The sequence below is a fragment of the Bos indicus genome, chromosome 15, assembly GCF_029378745.1.
Source record: "Bos indicus isolate NIAB-ARS_2022 breed Sahiwal x Tharparkar chromosome 15, NIAB-ARS_B.indTharparkar_mat_pri_1.0, whole genome shotgun sequence".
In the NCBI taxonomy this organism is placed as follows: domain Eukaryota; kingdom Metazoa; phylum Chordata; class Mammalia; order Artiodactyla; family Bovidae; genus Bos; species Bos indicus.
In genome coordinates this window covers 50,029,369-50,046,344 of record NC_091774.1, presented here as the reverse complement: position 1 = coordinate 50,046,344, position 16,976 = coordinate 50,029,369, and the positions used below count along the sequence as shown (strand labels likewise).

General features: G+C 35.9%; 1 protein-coding gene across 1 annotated transcript; it reads right to left on the bottom strand.

The window, feature by feature from the left end:
* Positions 1-8,668: 8,668 nt before the first annotated feature.
* Positions 8,669-9,619, bottom strand: LOC109568957 (olfactory receptor 51V1-like). Its single transcript, XM_019974306.2, has one exon. It carries the CDS (start codon positions 9,617-9,619, stop codon positions 8,669-8,671), a length of 951 nt encoding a protein of 316 aa, XP_019829865.2.
* Between the last annotated feature and the right edge of the window lie 7,357 nt (positions 9,620-16,976).

Sequence of the window (16,976 nt, the reverse complement as noted above, 5' to 3'; positions counted from 1 at the left end):
TAAATATTGTTTTAGGACTTTAAATTTGATTCATTGTTCTGTTGATACCTGTTTACAAAGAATAACTTTATTATTTTATTGCTGGATATCACACATATCTCCTTGAAATTTACAAGAATGAGAGTATCAACTGACTTTTTAAAAGATTAATATAACTTACAAACTTAGTCAAAATTTTCAGGAAATAAACCATATACAATTACAAAATAAAAATTAGCTTCATTATATTTAATAACTATGACAAAAGAGAAAATCCCTTGCTATGTACAAACTACTGAAGCTCATTTTGAAAAAAATAGATAATCTAATTACTCTCATACCTACTTGAGAAATTGTAGTTTGAAACCTTCCAACAAAGAATTTTCCAGACCCAGATGAATTTGCTAGATGAATACAATCAAACATTTAGAAGGCAAATAATATGGATTCCATAAAAACTTCTATCAGAAAATGGTAAAGAATAAAGCCCACCCCAAATTATTTAATAAGACCAGCTCTATGTTGCTATGTAATTGAGAGTATGCAAGATAAAGAAACCACTACAATATTTTTATAAAGAAAATCCCCTCTCTTTCCACATATATTTGTTCTTCCCTCAGCTGTCTATATTTAAAGCCACACTAATCCTGGGATTTTTTCCTCTGTGGATCAGCATCATGGAGCATTCCCATATTTACAATTCTTGGACATGCCTTCCTGTGGAGTTAAGTACCTCACAAGGTCTGATCACCTCCTCATACATTAGTTCACACATTTAAGTTCTAGCTACATTGTCAGCCTTACACAGAGATAGCAAGTACCTTTTCACAGGGGCTTATTGGAAAAAACTCTGATGCTGGGCAAGACTGAAGGCAAGAGGAAAAGGGGATGACAGAGGATGAAATGGTTGGATGGCATCACCAACTCAATGGACATGAGTTTGGGCAAGCTCTGGGAATTGGTGATGGACAGGGAGGTCTGGTGTGCTGCAGTCCATGGTGTTTCAAAGAGTCAGACATGACTGAGTGACTGAAATGAACTGAACTTCCAGGTGGTGCTAGTGGTAAAGAATCCCCCAGCCAATGCAGGACATGCAAATGAAGTGGACTGGATCTCTGGGTCGGGAGGATCCCTTGGAGGAGGTCATGGCAACCCACTCCAGTATTCTTACCTGGAGAATGCCCATGGATAGAGGACCCTGGTGAACTAGAGTCCATAGGGCCTCAAAGAGTTGGACACAACTGAAGCAACTTAGCAGGCACAAAGTCCAAGATCTCATAAATATCAATATTTTTGAAGATTAAAAGAAATAGATAAAGCATAGGTCACTGTCAAATAGTGTGCATTTGGCACAGTGTGACTCCGGTTGTTTTCTTTAAATTGCTAAGAGCCCACTGGAACTCTTTACCAACCTCCAGGTTATAGAGAAGCTAAAAAAATCTGAAAACACGATAGTCCTGGTAAGATAATAAAAGTAAAAAGAGAAGTAAATGTGTTTTAATTATAATGTAGGACCAGGTTAAAGAAACAGACTACTAGTTACAAAGGCAATAATTCTAAAGAGCTATTCCAACATCCAACCACATATTTTTTAAAAACAATGGGGTTGGGATTGTTTGCAAAATTGCCTTGCAGCCATAGACACAGGGAGGGCTATGAGAACTAATGATGCAATGAGAGAATCAATGAGGCTTCAGAGTGGATCCAGCAAGTGCAAGGATTTAATATTCCAAGAGGAAAGCACCAGCCCTATAAAATTCAGCAAAAGTTCAAAAAAAAATAAGAGTTCTTCACAGAGACAAGGCCAGTTAATGTGTTCTGGAACTATGTGTCTTCTTGCAGGAGCTAATGACTAAGATTCATCTCTTTTCCTTGCTAAGGAGTCTTAATACAACATTTAAAACATTTCCTAGATATCTGAATATCGTGTTACTTAAAATGAACTTTAGAATGTGCATCTGCGTAATTTACTAGCAGTCAAGCTTTGGGACTCAGTACTGTCACTGCTGAATCAGGGAATTAAGTTAATTAATTAATTAATTCCTGGTCAGGGAATTAAGATCCTGCCACAAAGCAGCACAGAATGGCAAAAATAATTACTACATTTGATAAAAGAATGTGTATCTGACATATCAGGCAGAAACTGAAGAAATGTATATCACAAAAGAAACTGTTAATAGAGGAGTCAGAAAAGTGTAATTGTGATTAGCAATTATAAGACAAAATAGTGCAGAGAATATATAGAATCATAGAAAAACTTAAGAATGAAAAAGTATAAGGCTTTAAATACTTTTATTAAGAGTGAAGTTAAAAAAAATAAGAGTGCAGTCATTTTCATGTAATTAATTGGAATTACTAGTTTGAAGCATTAGGAAACAGTGTAGGCTTGTGACTAAAGAGGAAAATCTCTGAAGTCAGAGTTCTAATAATCAAATCTTGGTTCCATTGCTCCTAGGTATAAAATCTTAGGAAACTTATTTTGTATATGTGGATATTTTGTTAAACTGAGGAAATATATAAGACCCTTATAACAATATCTGGAACATAATAAGTGTCCAGTAAATGTCAATAGGGACTAACAGAGTTTTGCCAAGAGAATGCATAGGTCATAGCAAATACACTCTCCCAACAATGCAAGAGACAGTTCTACACATGGACTTCACCAGATGGTCAATACCAAAATCAGATTGATTGTACTATTTACAGCCAAACATGGAGAGATTCTCTGCAGTGAGCAAAAACAAGACCAGGAACTGACTGTGGCTCAGCTCATGAATTCCTTATTGCCAAATTCAGACTCAAATTAAAGAGTGTAGGGAATTAGACCATTCAGATATGACCTAAATCAAATATTTTACAATTATATAATGGAAGTGACAAATAGATTCAAGGGATTAGATCTGATAGAGCCTGAACAATTATGGACAGAGGTTTGTAACATTGTACACGAGGTGGTGATCAAAACCATCCCCAAGGAAAAGAATGAGAAAAGGAAAAATGGTTGTCTGAGGAGACCTTACAAATAGCTGAGAAAAGAAGAGAAGCTAAAGGCAAAGGAGAAAAGGAAAGATATATCTGAATGCAGAGTTCCAAAGAATAGCAAGGAGAGATAAGAAAGTCTTCCTCAGGAATCAGTGCAAAGAAATAGAGGAAAACAATAGAATGGGAAAGACTAGAGATCTCTTCAAGAAAATTAGAGATACCAAGGGAACATTTCATGCAAAGATGGGCATAATAAGGAACAGAAATGATATGGACCTAATAGAAGCAGAAGATATTAAGAAGAGGTGGCAAGGATACACAGAACTATACAAAAAAGATCTTCATGATCTAGATAATCACGATGGTGTGATCACTCACCTAGGGTCAGACATCCTGGAGTCTGAACGCAAGTGGGCCTTAGGAAGTATCACCAGAACCAAAACTACTGGACGTGATGAAATTCCAGTTGAGATATTTCAAATCCTAAAAGATGATGCTGTTAAGTGCTGCACTCAATATGCCAGAAAATTTGGAAAACTCGGCAGTGGCCACAGGACAGGTCAGTTTTCATTCCAGTCCCAAAGAAAAGCAATGCCAAAGATTGTTCAACCTACAGCACAATTGTGATAGACTCTCACGCTAGTAACATAATGCTCAGAATTCTCCAAGCTAGGCTTCAACAGTATGTGAAATGAGAACTTCCAGATGTTCAAGCTGGATTTGGAAAAGGCAGAGGAACAAGAGATCAAGTTTCCAACATCTGTTGGATCATAGAAAAAGCAAGAGATTTCCAGAAAAACATCTACTTCTGCTTCATTGACTACACTGAAGTCTTTGACTATGTGGATCACAACAAACTATGGAAAATTCTGAAAGAGATGGGAATACCAGAGCACTTTACCTGCCTCCTGAGAAATCTGTGTGTGCATCAAGAAGCAACAATTAGAAGTGAACATGGAACAACAGACTGGTTCCCAATTGGGAAAGGAGTACGTCAAGGTTGTATATTGTCACCCTGGTTATTAACTTACATGCAGAATACATCATGTGAAATGCCACGCTGGATGAAACACAAGCTGGAATCAAGGTTGCAGAGAGAAATATCAGTAACCCCAGATATGCAGATGATATCACCTTTATGGCAGAAATTAAGGAGCCTCTTGATGAAAGTGAAAGAGGAGAGTGAAAAAGCTGGCTTAAAACTCAACATTCAAAAAACTAAGATCATGATATTTGGCCCCATTGATACATAGCAAACAGATGGGGAAACAGTGGAAACAGTGAGAGACATTATTTTCTTGGGCTCCAAAATGACTGCAGATGGGGACTGCAGCCATGAAATTAAAAGACGCTTGTTCCTTGGAAGAAAAGCTATGGCAAACCTAGACAGCATATTAAAAAACAGAGACATTAGTTTGCCAACAAAGGTCCATGTAGTCAAAGCTATGGCTTTTCCAGTAGTCATGTATGGATGTGAGAGTTGGACTATAAAGAAAGCTGAAAGCTGAAGAATTGATGCTTTTGAACTGTGGTGTTGGAGAAGACTCTAGAGAGTCCATTGGATTTCAAGTAGATCAAACCAGTCCATCCTAAAGGAAATCAGTCCTGAATATTCATTTAAGGACTGATGCTGAAGCTGATGCTCAAGTACTTTGGCCACCTGATGCGAAGAACTAACTTATTAGAAAAGACCCTGATGCTGGGAAAGATTGAAGGCTGGAGGGGAAGGGGATACCAAAGGATGAGATGGTTGGATGGCATCACCGACATGGTGGACATGAGTTTGAGCAAGTTCTGGGAGTTAGTGATGGACAGGGAAGCCCGGCATGCTGCAGTCCATGGGGTCACAAAGAGTCAGACACAACTGAGTGACTGAAATGAACTGAAATGTCAATAATCATTTATAAATATAATAGTAAAGTTTAGTTTGCACTTTTGCAGTGTCATGTTGGTGTTGGGACTTGATTTAAATATAATACTATGGAAAAAAATGTTTTATTTTTGCCAAAAATGTATTAGCATTATTTTATAACAAGTAGAATTTGCTAAAATTCAGATGTATTATCATAAGAAAAGAATTAGTTGAAACCATTCAGAATATGTATATATATATTTATGTATGTATATATTTGTATATATGTGTGTGTATATATATATATATATAATATTTTGCCTTTTGGATATTATTGATTTTTCTTTTCTTTCACCAGCATCCTACTGTTATCAACTACTTCTGTTAGAAGGTACCAGCTAGAACAAAGACAGAAAGCAAAGAGTTTGGGATGTAGAGGAAGTTTCTTTTAGATATTAAAACAAAAGAAGAGTGATATATGGCAAAACAAATACAATATTGTAAAGTAGTTAGCTTCCAATTAAAATTTAAAAAATTAAAAAAAAAAGAAGAGTAATGGAACCCCTTTCAGCACGAGATGCAGAAGAGAAACACAGATAGGCAAGGAGAATTGAAAAGATATAATCTTCAAGGTCTCAGGTTCAGCTGCATTCTTTGCCCCTCACTTAGAGTGTCAGGGCATGAGAAGCTAGAAACCCAATGTGTTTTGAGGGAAAAGTTAAAAGCAGAAGGAGATTAATAACCTACTACTTGTTTATCTCCTGAGGGAAATTTCCATGCAAACTGTCTCATGCCATAGTCAGAGATCAGCATTAGGGTAAAAATTAGCACATGGTATATTCAATGAGGGAACCAGTTTCTTGCTCTTCCACAATGCAGCACATGGATCTAGGTGTTCTTTACAGCATGTGGGGGACACAAAAATCATGGTGAATGCTGACTAGTAGAGTTGTCAAGGGAACTGTCATGCCTAGGGAAAAATGATTCTGCAACCAAAGGCTTTAAACAAACAAACAAACAACTTAGAGTCAGGGAAATAAGAGAAAATGGGTCAGTTTTCAGAGCTTGTAGACTAAAAGCCATTTACAGTTGGATTACTAACTAGACTGAAGAGAAAATCAGTCAAAATGCAGCAGAGGATGAGAAAAATCAGCGTTCCATACAGAGTGAGGAGGTAAGATAAGATTCATTCAGCAAGGGTCTGCCAAGTGTTACAGACTTAGAAAAGAGGCCCATCCAGTTCTTGAAAGCAGGGCCATGTCAGCTTCCCCTTCAATGCTCACGGTGATGAGGGGTTTGTAGAGAGGTGACAGTTAGTGGCAGAGACCTGTGGAAGAAAGAAATTTCCTGGCAGAGAATATCAGTTTCCAATTGACAGAAAATATGACACCACAGCAAATATCTTTTTTAAACTCAAAAACTTTAATTGACATTTTAAGTGGAAGAACCATTGGCCCTCTGAGAGAAGATAAGACTAAAAATAAACTAAACTCATCATATGTTATTATTTGAGTATAAAGTACAACACCTGTTACATTAGAATTTTTTATATCATAATACTGGCTGATGAAAGAATGGCCTACTAAATGGTTGTGTCAAGTGCTAATGCATTTGAAAACTTATATTTACAGCAACACACAATTTAAAATTTTTAACTCACACCATGAACACCACCAACAATAAAAACAAATAGAATGATGGGAGATAACTGCAATGCAAAACGGTACAGTAATGGCAGTGGGAAAAGTGCTGTGAGACTAAAGTGCCCCACAATTGTTTTCTTTTTTAAAATCCTTTTACTTCAACTTCCTCATCTGCAAAACTGACTGATTATGATTTACCCATGGACTGGCTCTAAGATCAACAGTGAGAATCATTACTGTGTCCTTCCACAGTGCCTGGCATATAATAGGAATCTGATAAATATAACCTACTTATTATTTTATGACCATTATAATTGTTATTGTGATGATTAAAAATAAACTCTAACAATATTAGCGAGTTGCTTTTAAAATTGCATGGTGTAGCTGTTTATAACTGCTTCATTCAAAATCAAAACTATAAAATGCTAACCCAATCAATTAATGCATAGTTTTCCCTATGTAGTATAATGGAATAAAACTCAAATATAAAAAGAGCTGTGAATGCAGGCAACAACAACAAGGTGAATCTCAAAAGTATTATCCCAAGTGAAAGGATCTGGACAAAAAGATTACATTAAGATTATGATTCAATTTATGGGATCTTCTCTAAAAGGTCCTTCCCAGGTGGCTCAGTGGTAAAGAATCTGTCTGCCAATTCAGGAGACACAGAAGATGAGGGTTCAATCCCTGGTCAGGAAGATGTCCTGGAGTAGGAAATGAACCCACTCCAGTACTCTTGGCAGGATAATCCCATGGACAGAGGATCCTGGTATGCTACAGTCCATGGGGTAACAAAAGAGACAGACACAATTGAGCACACACATAGGGGCTCTCTTAAAGGCAAAACCTATGATAGAAATTAGTTTGGAGGCAGTGGAGAATTTGTGGCTGTGGGAGAAGAGTGACTGCAAAGAGATAAAAGGCACTTGTGGGGTGATGGAAATATTCCATATCTTGATTGATTGTGGTGGTGATTTTATGACTGTAAATATTTTTGAGAATTTATCAGACAGTGCATGTACATCTAAACCGAGTGAACTACTACTTGAAAGTATGCATTAACAAAACATGCCTGAAACATATCAAGTAGATTATATAAATATCCTTGCAACAATAATGTCTTAAGGAAATTTACACATACCAAGAGTTCAAATGTGTGCATTATTTTGCTATCCATGATTTATTTGTGTTTTTGCTCACTTTTATTTTATGAAAGTTTTATGAGGGTTGTGGAACCATTTAACAAACTTCATGTTAAAAAGTACAGAGGGGAGATAGGAAAGAAAGACTTTTCATGTGATTTGAAAATAAAACAGAATATATTCAAGTCACATCACCTACTACCACCTAAAAATTTGACATATCGTTTAATCTTTGTGTGTTTTAAACTACAAATAATATATGTATTAGAAAATAGCATCTACCACAGAGTCTTGATGGGGAGATAAATTAGAAATGTTTTTCTTTGATCACAGTAACATTCTCTCCCCATTGGATTTAAATGATCTATGGGTTCATTGGAAATATTTTCAAATGGTTTTCAAGTGGAATAGCTATTTGTATTGTTCCCTGGATTAAGAAAATAAAACTAATCACAAAAGTATATATTTTTTTCTACTCTGGAAATTACTGATTGTCTCTCTCTCCAGTTCAGTAGGGTGGGAGTGGGGAAGACTGGCTGATGGGCAAAAAGCATCAAGATTAATTTTTTGTTGTTTGCTTGCTTCATTGCTTTTTAAATTTATTCAAAAAGGTCAAATTTTCTTTTAGGCTTATTTAGTTACATTGCCATGGGACTAAACTGGGAAAATGGGTAGACAATAAACAAGAATGTCATTTACAGTACGGAGAATTTGAGTAAGATAAATTTTGGTCCTTAAGTAATTACTTGGGGGATTTTAATCAGCAAAATGTACCTTTTTATAATGAATGAATCCCAAACTGGCCATAGTGAGATGAATTTTAATAGCTAAACTACCTCAGAACTTATTATGATTTGGAAGCTATTATATATGTATTTTCAGATATACAAAAATCATTGACAGTGTAACTGATTTCACTGATATGATAGTTTCAAGGAAAATGCAGAGAAAAGTATTTGTAAAATGGAAATCCTCATTCAAATGAAAGTAATTAAACATATTTTAATTATTCACTGACTCTTACCCTTTTGAACTGCTTTGCTGACTTTTAAATACATTCACATTTGATATTAAGACTTACATTTTTTCAAGTAAAACAATCTCTGGACTCTTCTTCGTATTTGCTGAGTCTTGATACTATAAATAATGGGGTTCATCAAGGGCGGGAAAAGGATATAGACATTGCCCATGAGAACATGAACCCAGGGTGAGAGGTGTCTGCCAAAACGATGAACCATGGTCAGACCAATGATTGGGATGTAGAAAACCAAAACAGCACAGATGTGAGATACACAGGTCTGCAAAGACTTGATTCTCTCTTCTCGTGATGCAATTGCTAAGACTGCATACAAGATCATGATATAGGAGATAATGATGAGCACTGCATCCAACAACAAGTTGCTGATCACCAGGGCCAGACCATAGATGCTATTGAAGCGAATGTCTGAACAGGCCATTCGAATTAAGTCTTGGTGCAGGCAGAAAGAGTGAGAAAGGATGTGGGGGTGACAATAATTTAAGAACTTTAGGCGAATAATGACTGGAGGTATGAGCATAGAACTCCTACATAAGATTGCCACCCCAATCTTCATGATTTTGTCATTAGTTAGGATGGAGGAATAGCGTAGTGGGTTGCAAATGGCAATGTAGCGGTCAAAAGCCATAGTAAGGAGGACAGAGGACTCCATGAAGGACAGACCATGGATGAAATAGGACTGGGCAATGCAGGAATCCAGGCTGATCTCTTCAATGACCCCCCATAAGATTCCCAGCACTGTGTGCACGGTGGACAGCCCCACACACAGGTCAGTGAGGGCCAGCATGGCCAGGAAGTAGAACATGGGCTGGTGCAGGCTCGGCTCAGTCCTGATCACGTGGAGCACCATGCAGTTCCCCAGGAAAACCATAGCATAAATGGAGGCAAAAGGGATGGAGAGCCAGAGATAGTCAACTTCTAAGCCAGGAAAACCAGTGAGAGTAAATCTGGAATTATTGAAGTTCAGGATAGAGATAGCAGACATTAATAGAGGATTAAAAATATTTCTAGAGAGGTATTAAAAATTAGATCACTTTATGACCCTTTAATTTCTAGTAATGTTTGTCTGCTTTTGAGAAGAAAATATAATACAGTTTCCTCAAGTATCATGAACTCCGCAAAGTAGAGGCCTGATTCATTATTCTTTAGGTCAAGAACCAGTTGTCTAAACATAGCTATTCCAGTGCTAGTGACTAAGAATGTCAGAAGACTAGAGGGTTTTACGCAGAAACAATAATGTTAATAGGCTCATGAGACTTGGTTGGGGATACACTTCTGGGATCTCTGTTTATTTCAAAAGGAAGATAATATACAGCCACAGGAGCATACTGCTGCCATGGCTGGCAACACCATTGGGAAAATGTGAAATGCATGTGTAATTTTTCTCTTGGGTAGAACAGCTGATCATTTTACTATCACCAAAGTATCATAAGATCCCAAAGGGGATAGACTTGTTAAAGTAACCTAACTTTGGATAAAATAAAGTTAGCCAAAATAAATTTGACAAAATAAGTGGAATCAGAACTGTTATGTGCTGGATTCCACACTGCTTAGCTTCTAATAAATTATTTACTGCTTTTAGTTGTACTTTGTTTTTCTTCTCTATGTTCATGTATCTCTCTATCCTGTTAAAAGCTTTCTAACTTTTCTGACATTCTCAATACTTTTACTTTTTATTCTTTCTATGAAATATAAGTCATGCATTTTAGACTGTAAAATCCAAAGCTTGCATTAGATCTTGAGTAATAGCTGGGCATGAAATAGCTAGATCATATGGTAGATATTTAACACTTTGGCAAGAATAGAGTGGAATGAAATATTTGGGTATTCTAAGGAAAAAAAAAAACAGTCTAAATTCTACATGTAGTGACATTATCCTTCAAAAGTGAAAGAGAAATATTTTCTCAGGTGTGCAGAAACAGAGAATCAATAGGTAATAAACTGACACTGAAAGAATTACTTTAAAAAGTTTCTCAGAGTAATGAAAAATGATATTGTCAGAAATTTAGATCCACATTAAAAAAGCATCAGAAATGGAATAATGAAGCTAGATACTTTATTTTTAATTGATGTAATAGATGACCATTTATTCAAAGAAATAGTTGTAAGAATTTATTTTATGATTATATGGGTAAGTGAATGATTAACAGCAATGTTATAAAACATGGGAAAGAGAAACTGGGAGTTGGGATTATTCTAATGTAAGTTACCTTCAGTACTCATAAAGTGGCATGTTGTTGAGTCGCTAAGTCGTGTCTGACTGTTTTTTAACCCCATAGACTATAGCCAGCCAGGTTCCCCCATGCATGGGATTTCCTAGGCAAGAATACTGGAGTGAGTTGCCATTTCCTTCTCCAGGGAATCTTCCAGACCCAGGGGTTGAACCCACATCTCCTGCACAGCAGGCAGATTCTCTACTGCTGTGCCACCAGGGAAGCACATAAAGTGATATATTATTGTTTAAAAGTGAACTTGGATTAGGCACTCACTAAACAAAAATGAAAAATAGGTAAAATTGATATGCAAGCAAATAAAAAGGAATCATCTAATGTGCTCAATTAAAACTAGGGAAGGGGAAAAAAGAGAGGAAGAAGGGAACAAAAACAAGAAAGAAGAGAAAAGTAGAACAAGTATAACTTATAGAAAACAATATCAAACACGGCTGATTTTAATCCAATTAAATTAAAGATCACTTTAGGTGTGAAACATCTGAATATCAAAAGTAATAGGGATAACTTGTCAGAGCAGATTTTAAAAACATAATTATATATTGTCTACATGATACCACTTTAAAGGCACAGATTAAAAAAAAACATTGTATGAACACTGATAAAAAGAAATCTGAATTAAATACATTGTTTTCAGATAAAACTGATTTCAGATCAGTGAAAACTATTATGATGAAGTAGTACATGACATAGTAAAAAGAAACGGGGTGTGGGGGGGACAATTTTTACCCAAAATTAGTATTCAGAGCTTTTGTGGCTATTTGTGGACATGCTCAGAGAGGGAGAAAATTGAGTCTCCTGATGTAAATACATGTCCCTGATGTAATACTCTCCTTTCTTGGTTCAGCTCTCGTACTGTAAATAATCTTCGTGATTTATTTTGTGCCATCATTTAAACATTTTTGTACTTTTGATGATAAATTTGCTGCTTGAAATGCCTCCAAACATAGTGCTGTCTAGTATAACAGCAAGAAGGCTGGAATGTGCCTTACAGAGAAAATGTGTGTGTTACACAACCTTTCTTCAAGTGTGATTCATACTGCTGTTGTGAGTTCAAAGTCAATGAATCCACGATAGAGTACATCCAGGAAGAAAAAAAAAAAAAAAGAGAGAGAGAGAGAAAATACCTTCATCCACATATGAGGGCCCTCCAGAAAGTGCTATAATAACATCTGTAGTGTGCATCATGAAGCTTGAAGAAAATGGGATAACAGCTAAATTTGTGGATTCATGAGATGACAGCTGACAAAACCATTCATGGTGAACATCATTGTTGAGTAATTGAAAACCAAAGAAACTAATGGTCAAGATTTCAGGCTTCAAAAAATGTTATCCCTTTTCAGCTAATGATAGCTGATTGAGTGTTTCAAATGGCCTTTTGGCATGGTAAATATTAAATGTTAGACAGAATAGTTTTTATATATGAGGAAGCAGAGGATGATTTTTTAAATTCATTTATTATTTATTAAAGGATAATTGCTTTACAGAATTTTGCTGTTTTTAGTCAAACCTCAACATGAATCAGCCATAGATATACACATATCCTCTCACTTTTGAACCTTCCTCCCATCTTCTTCCTCATCCCACACCTCTAGGTTGATACAGAGCCCATATTTGAGTTTCCTGAGCCATACAGCAAATTCCTGTTGGCTATCTATTATACATATGGTAATATAAGTTTCCATACATCTCACCCTCTCCTCTCTTCTCCCCATGTCCATAAGTCTCTTCTCTATGTCTGTTTCTCCATTGCTGCCTGTAAATAAATTCTTCAGTACCATTTTTCTAGATTCTGTATGTATGCATTAGAATATGATATTTATCTTTCACTTTCTGATTTCACTTTGTTTAATAGTTTCTGCATTCATCTGGGGCTTCCCTGGTGGCTCAGAGGTTAAAGCATCTGCCTGCAATGTAGGAGACCTGTGTTTGATCCCTGGGTCGGGAAGATCCCCTGGAGAAGGAAATGGCAACCCACTCCAGTATTCTTGCCTGGAGAATCTCATGGACGGAGGAGGCTGGTGAGCTACAGTCCATGGGGTCGCAAAGAGTCGGACACGGCTGAGCGACTTCACTTCACTGCATGTTCATCCACCCCATTAGAACTGACTCAGATTTGTTCCATTTTATGGCTGAGTAATATTCCACTGTGTATATGTACCATACTTCTTTATCCATTCATCTGTTGATGGACATCTAGATTGCTTCCATGTTCCAGCTATTGTAAATAGTGCTGCAGTGAACAATGGGATACATGTGTCTTTTTCAATTCTGGTTTCCTCAGGGTATATGCCTAAGAGTGGGATTGCTGGGTCATATGGTAGTTTTATACCTAGTTTTTAAGGGAATCTCCATACTGTCTTTCATAGTGGCTGTATTGATTTACATTCCCACCAACAGTGCAAGAGCCTTCCCTTTTCTCCACAACCTCTCCAGCATTTATTGTCTGTAGACTTTTGGATGATGGCCATTCTGACCAGTGTGAGGTGATATCTCATTGTAGTTTTGATTTACATTTCTTTAATAATGAGTGATGTTGAGCATCTTTTCATGTGTTTGTTGGGCATCTATAGGTATTCTTTGGAGAAATGTCTGTTTAGATCTTTTTCCCACTTTTTGATGGGCTTGTTTGTTTTTCTGATATTGAGTTGTATGAGCTGCTTGTATATTTTGGAAATTAATCCTTTCTCAGTTGTTTCATTTGATATTATTTTCTCCCATTCTGAGGGTTGTCTTTTCACCTTGCATATTATATATATATACAATATATTACATTGTTGTGTAAAAGCTTTTAAATATAATCAGGTCCCACTTGTTTATTTCTGTTTGTATTTCCATTACTCTAGGAGGTGAGTCATAGAGGATATTGCTTTGATTTATATCATTGAGTGTTCTGCTTATGTTTTCCTCTAAGAGTTTTATAGTTTCTCATCTTACATTTAGGTCTTTAATCTATTTTGAGTTTGTTTTTGGGTATGGTGTTAGCAAGTGTTCTGATTCATTCTTTTACATGTAGCTGTCGAATTTTCTCAGCACCATTTACTGAAGAGGCTTTCTTTGTCCCATTGTATATTCTTGCCTTATTTGTCAAAAATAAGATATCCATAAATACATGGGTTTATTTCTCTGCTTTCTATCTTGCTCCATTGGTCTATATTTCGGTTTTTGTGCCAGTACCATATTGTCTTGACATCTGTAGCTTGTATTATAATCTGAAGTCAGGAAGGTTGATTCCTCTGGCTTCATTCTTTTTTCTCAAGACTGTTTTGGCTATTTGGGGTCATTTGTGTTTACATATAAATTGTGAATTTTTTTGTTCTAGTTCTGTGAAAAATACCATTGGTAATTTGATAGGGATTGCATTGAATCTGTAGATTGCATTTGATAGTATAGTCATTTTCACAATATTGATTCTTCCTACTCAGGAACATGGAATATCTCTCCATCTGTTTATGTCATCTTTGATTTCTTTCATTAGTGTCTTATAATTTTCTGTGTGCAGTTCTTTTGTCTCCATAGGTAACTTTATTCCTAGATATTTAATTCTTTATGTTGTAATGGTGAATGGGATTGATTCCATAATTTCTCTTTCTGATTTTTCATTGTTAGTATATAGAAATGCAAGTCATATCTATGTATTGATTTTGTATCCTGCAACTTTGCTGAATTCACTGATTAGCTCCTGTAAGTTTGTGATACTATTTTTAGGATTTTGTATATACAGTATCATGTCATCTACAAACAGTGAGAGCTGAATTTCTTCCTTTCTGATCTGGATTCATTTTATTTATTTATTTTTTTCTTCTCTGATTGCCGTAGCTAGGACTTCCAGAACTATGTTGAATGATAGTTGTGAAAGTGGACCCTGTTGTCTTGTTCCTGTTCTTAGAGGGAATGCTTTCAGTTTTTCACCATTAACAATAACGTTTGCTGTAGGCTTATGATATATGACCTTTACTATGTTGAAGTATGTTCTTTCTATGCCCATTTTTTGAAGAGTTTTAACCATAAATTGGTGCTGAATTTTGTCAAATGCTTTTTTTGCATCTATTGAGATTATCATATGGTTTTTATCTTTCCATTTGTTAATATGGTGTATCACATTGATTTGCATACATTGAAGTAGTCTTGCATCCCTGAAATAAACTCAACTTGATCATGGTGTATGAGCTTTTTGATGTGTTGCTGAATTCTGTTTGCTAAAATTTTGTTGAGGATTTTTGCATCTATGTTCATCAGTGATATTGGCCTATAGTTGTCTTTTTTTGTGTGTTGTCTTTTTTTGCTTTTGGTATCAGGATGATGGTCACTTTGAAGAATGAGTTTGGAAGTGTTCCTTTCTCTGCAATTTTTTGAAAGAGTTTTAGAAGGATAGGCATTAGCTCTTCTCTAAATGTTTGATAGAATTCTCCTGTGAAGCCATTTGGTCTTGGGCTTTTGTTTTGTTTATTTTTTGGGGGGGAGATTTTTGATCCCAGCTGCAATTTCAGTGCTTTTAATTGGGTTGATCATAATTTCTATTTCTTCTTGGTTCAGTCTTAGGAGATAGAATTTTTCTAAGAATCTGTCCATTTCTTCCAGGTTATCTATATTTATTGCCATATAGTTGTTCATAATAGTCTCTAATACTCCTTGGTATTTCCACATTATCTGTTGTAACATCTCCTTTTTCATTTCTAATTTGGTTGATTTGATTCTTCTCTCTTTTTTCCTTGATGAGTCTGGCTAAAGGTTTGTCAATTTTGTTTATCTTCTCAAAGAACCAGCTTTAAGTTTTATTTACATTTACTATTGTTTCTTTTATTTCTTTTTCACTTATTTCTGCTCGGATCTTTAGGATCTTTCTTTCTACTAATTTGGGGTTTTTAAGTTCTTTTTCCAGTTGTTTTAGTTGTAAATTTAGGTTGTGTATTTGATGCTTTTCTTATTTCTTGAGGTAGGATTGTATTGCTATAAACTTCTGTCTTAGAACTGCTTTTGCTTTATCCCATAGGTTTTGAGTTGTGTTTTCATTGTCACTTGTTTCTAGAATTTTTTTGATTTCTCTTCTCATTTCTTCAGTAACCTGTTGATTATTTAGAAACCTGTTGTTTAATATCCATGTGTTTGTGTTTCTTACAGCTTTTTTCTTGTAATTAATATCTAGTCTCATAGTGTTGTCATTGGAGAAGATGCTTGATACAATTTCCTTTTTCTTAAATTCATTGAGGCTTCATTTGTGATCCAAGATGTGGTCTATCCTGGAGAATGTTCCATGTGCATTTGAGAAGAAGGTGTATTCTTCTGCATTTGGATGGAATGTCCTGAAGATATCAAAGAGATCCATCTCATCTAATGGGTCATTTAAGATTTGTGTTTCCTTAGAAGACTCTATACATGGACATCACCAGATGGTCAACACAGAAATCAGATTGATTGTATTCTTTGCAGCCAAAGATGGAGAAGCTCTATACAGTCAGCAAAAACAAGACCAGGAGCTGACTGTGGCTCAGACCATGAACTCCTTATTGCCAAATTCAGACTTAAATTATAGAAAGTAGGGAAAACCACTAGAGCATTCAGGTATGACCTAAATTAAATCCCTTATGATTATACACTGGAAGTGAGAAATAGATTTAAGGGCCTAGATCTGATAGACAGAGTGCCTGATGAACTATGGAATGAGGTTCGTGACATTGTACAGGAGACAGGGATCAAGACCATCCCCATAGAAAAGAAATGCAAAAAAGCAAAATGGCTGTCTGAGGAGGCCTTACAAATAGCTGTGAAAAGAAGAGAAACGGAAAGCAAAGGAGAAAAGGAAAGATATAAACATCTGAATGAAGAGTTCCAAAGAATAGCAAGAAAAGATAAGAAAGCCTTCTTCAGCGATCAATGCAAAGAAATAGAGGAAAACAACAGAATGGGAAGGACTAGGAATCTCTTCAAGAAAATCAGAGATACCAAAGGAACATTTCATGCAAAGATGAGCTCTATAAAGGACAGAAATGGTATGGACCTAAAGAAGCAGAAGATATTAAGAAGAGAAGGCAAGAATACACAGAAGAACTGTACAAAAAAGATCTTCATGACCCAGATAATCACAATGATGTGATTACTGACCTAGAGCCAGAC

Coding starts and splice junctions, on each gene's coding strand:
- LOC109568957 (XM_019974306.2), bottom strand. CDS start 9,619: ATGTCTGCTATCTCTATCCTGAACTTCAATAATTCCAGATTTACTCTC.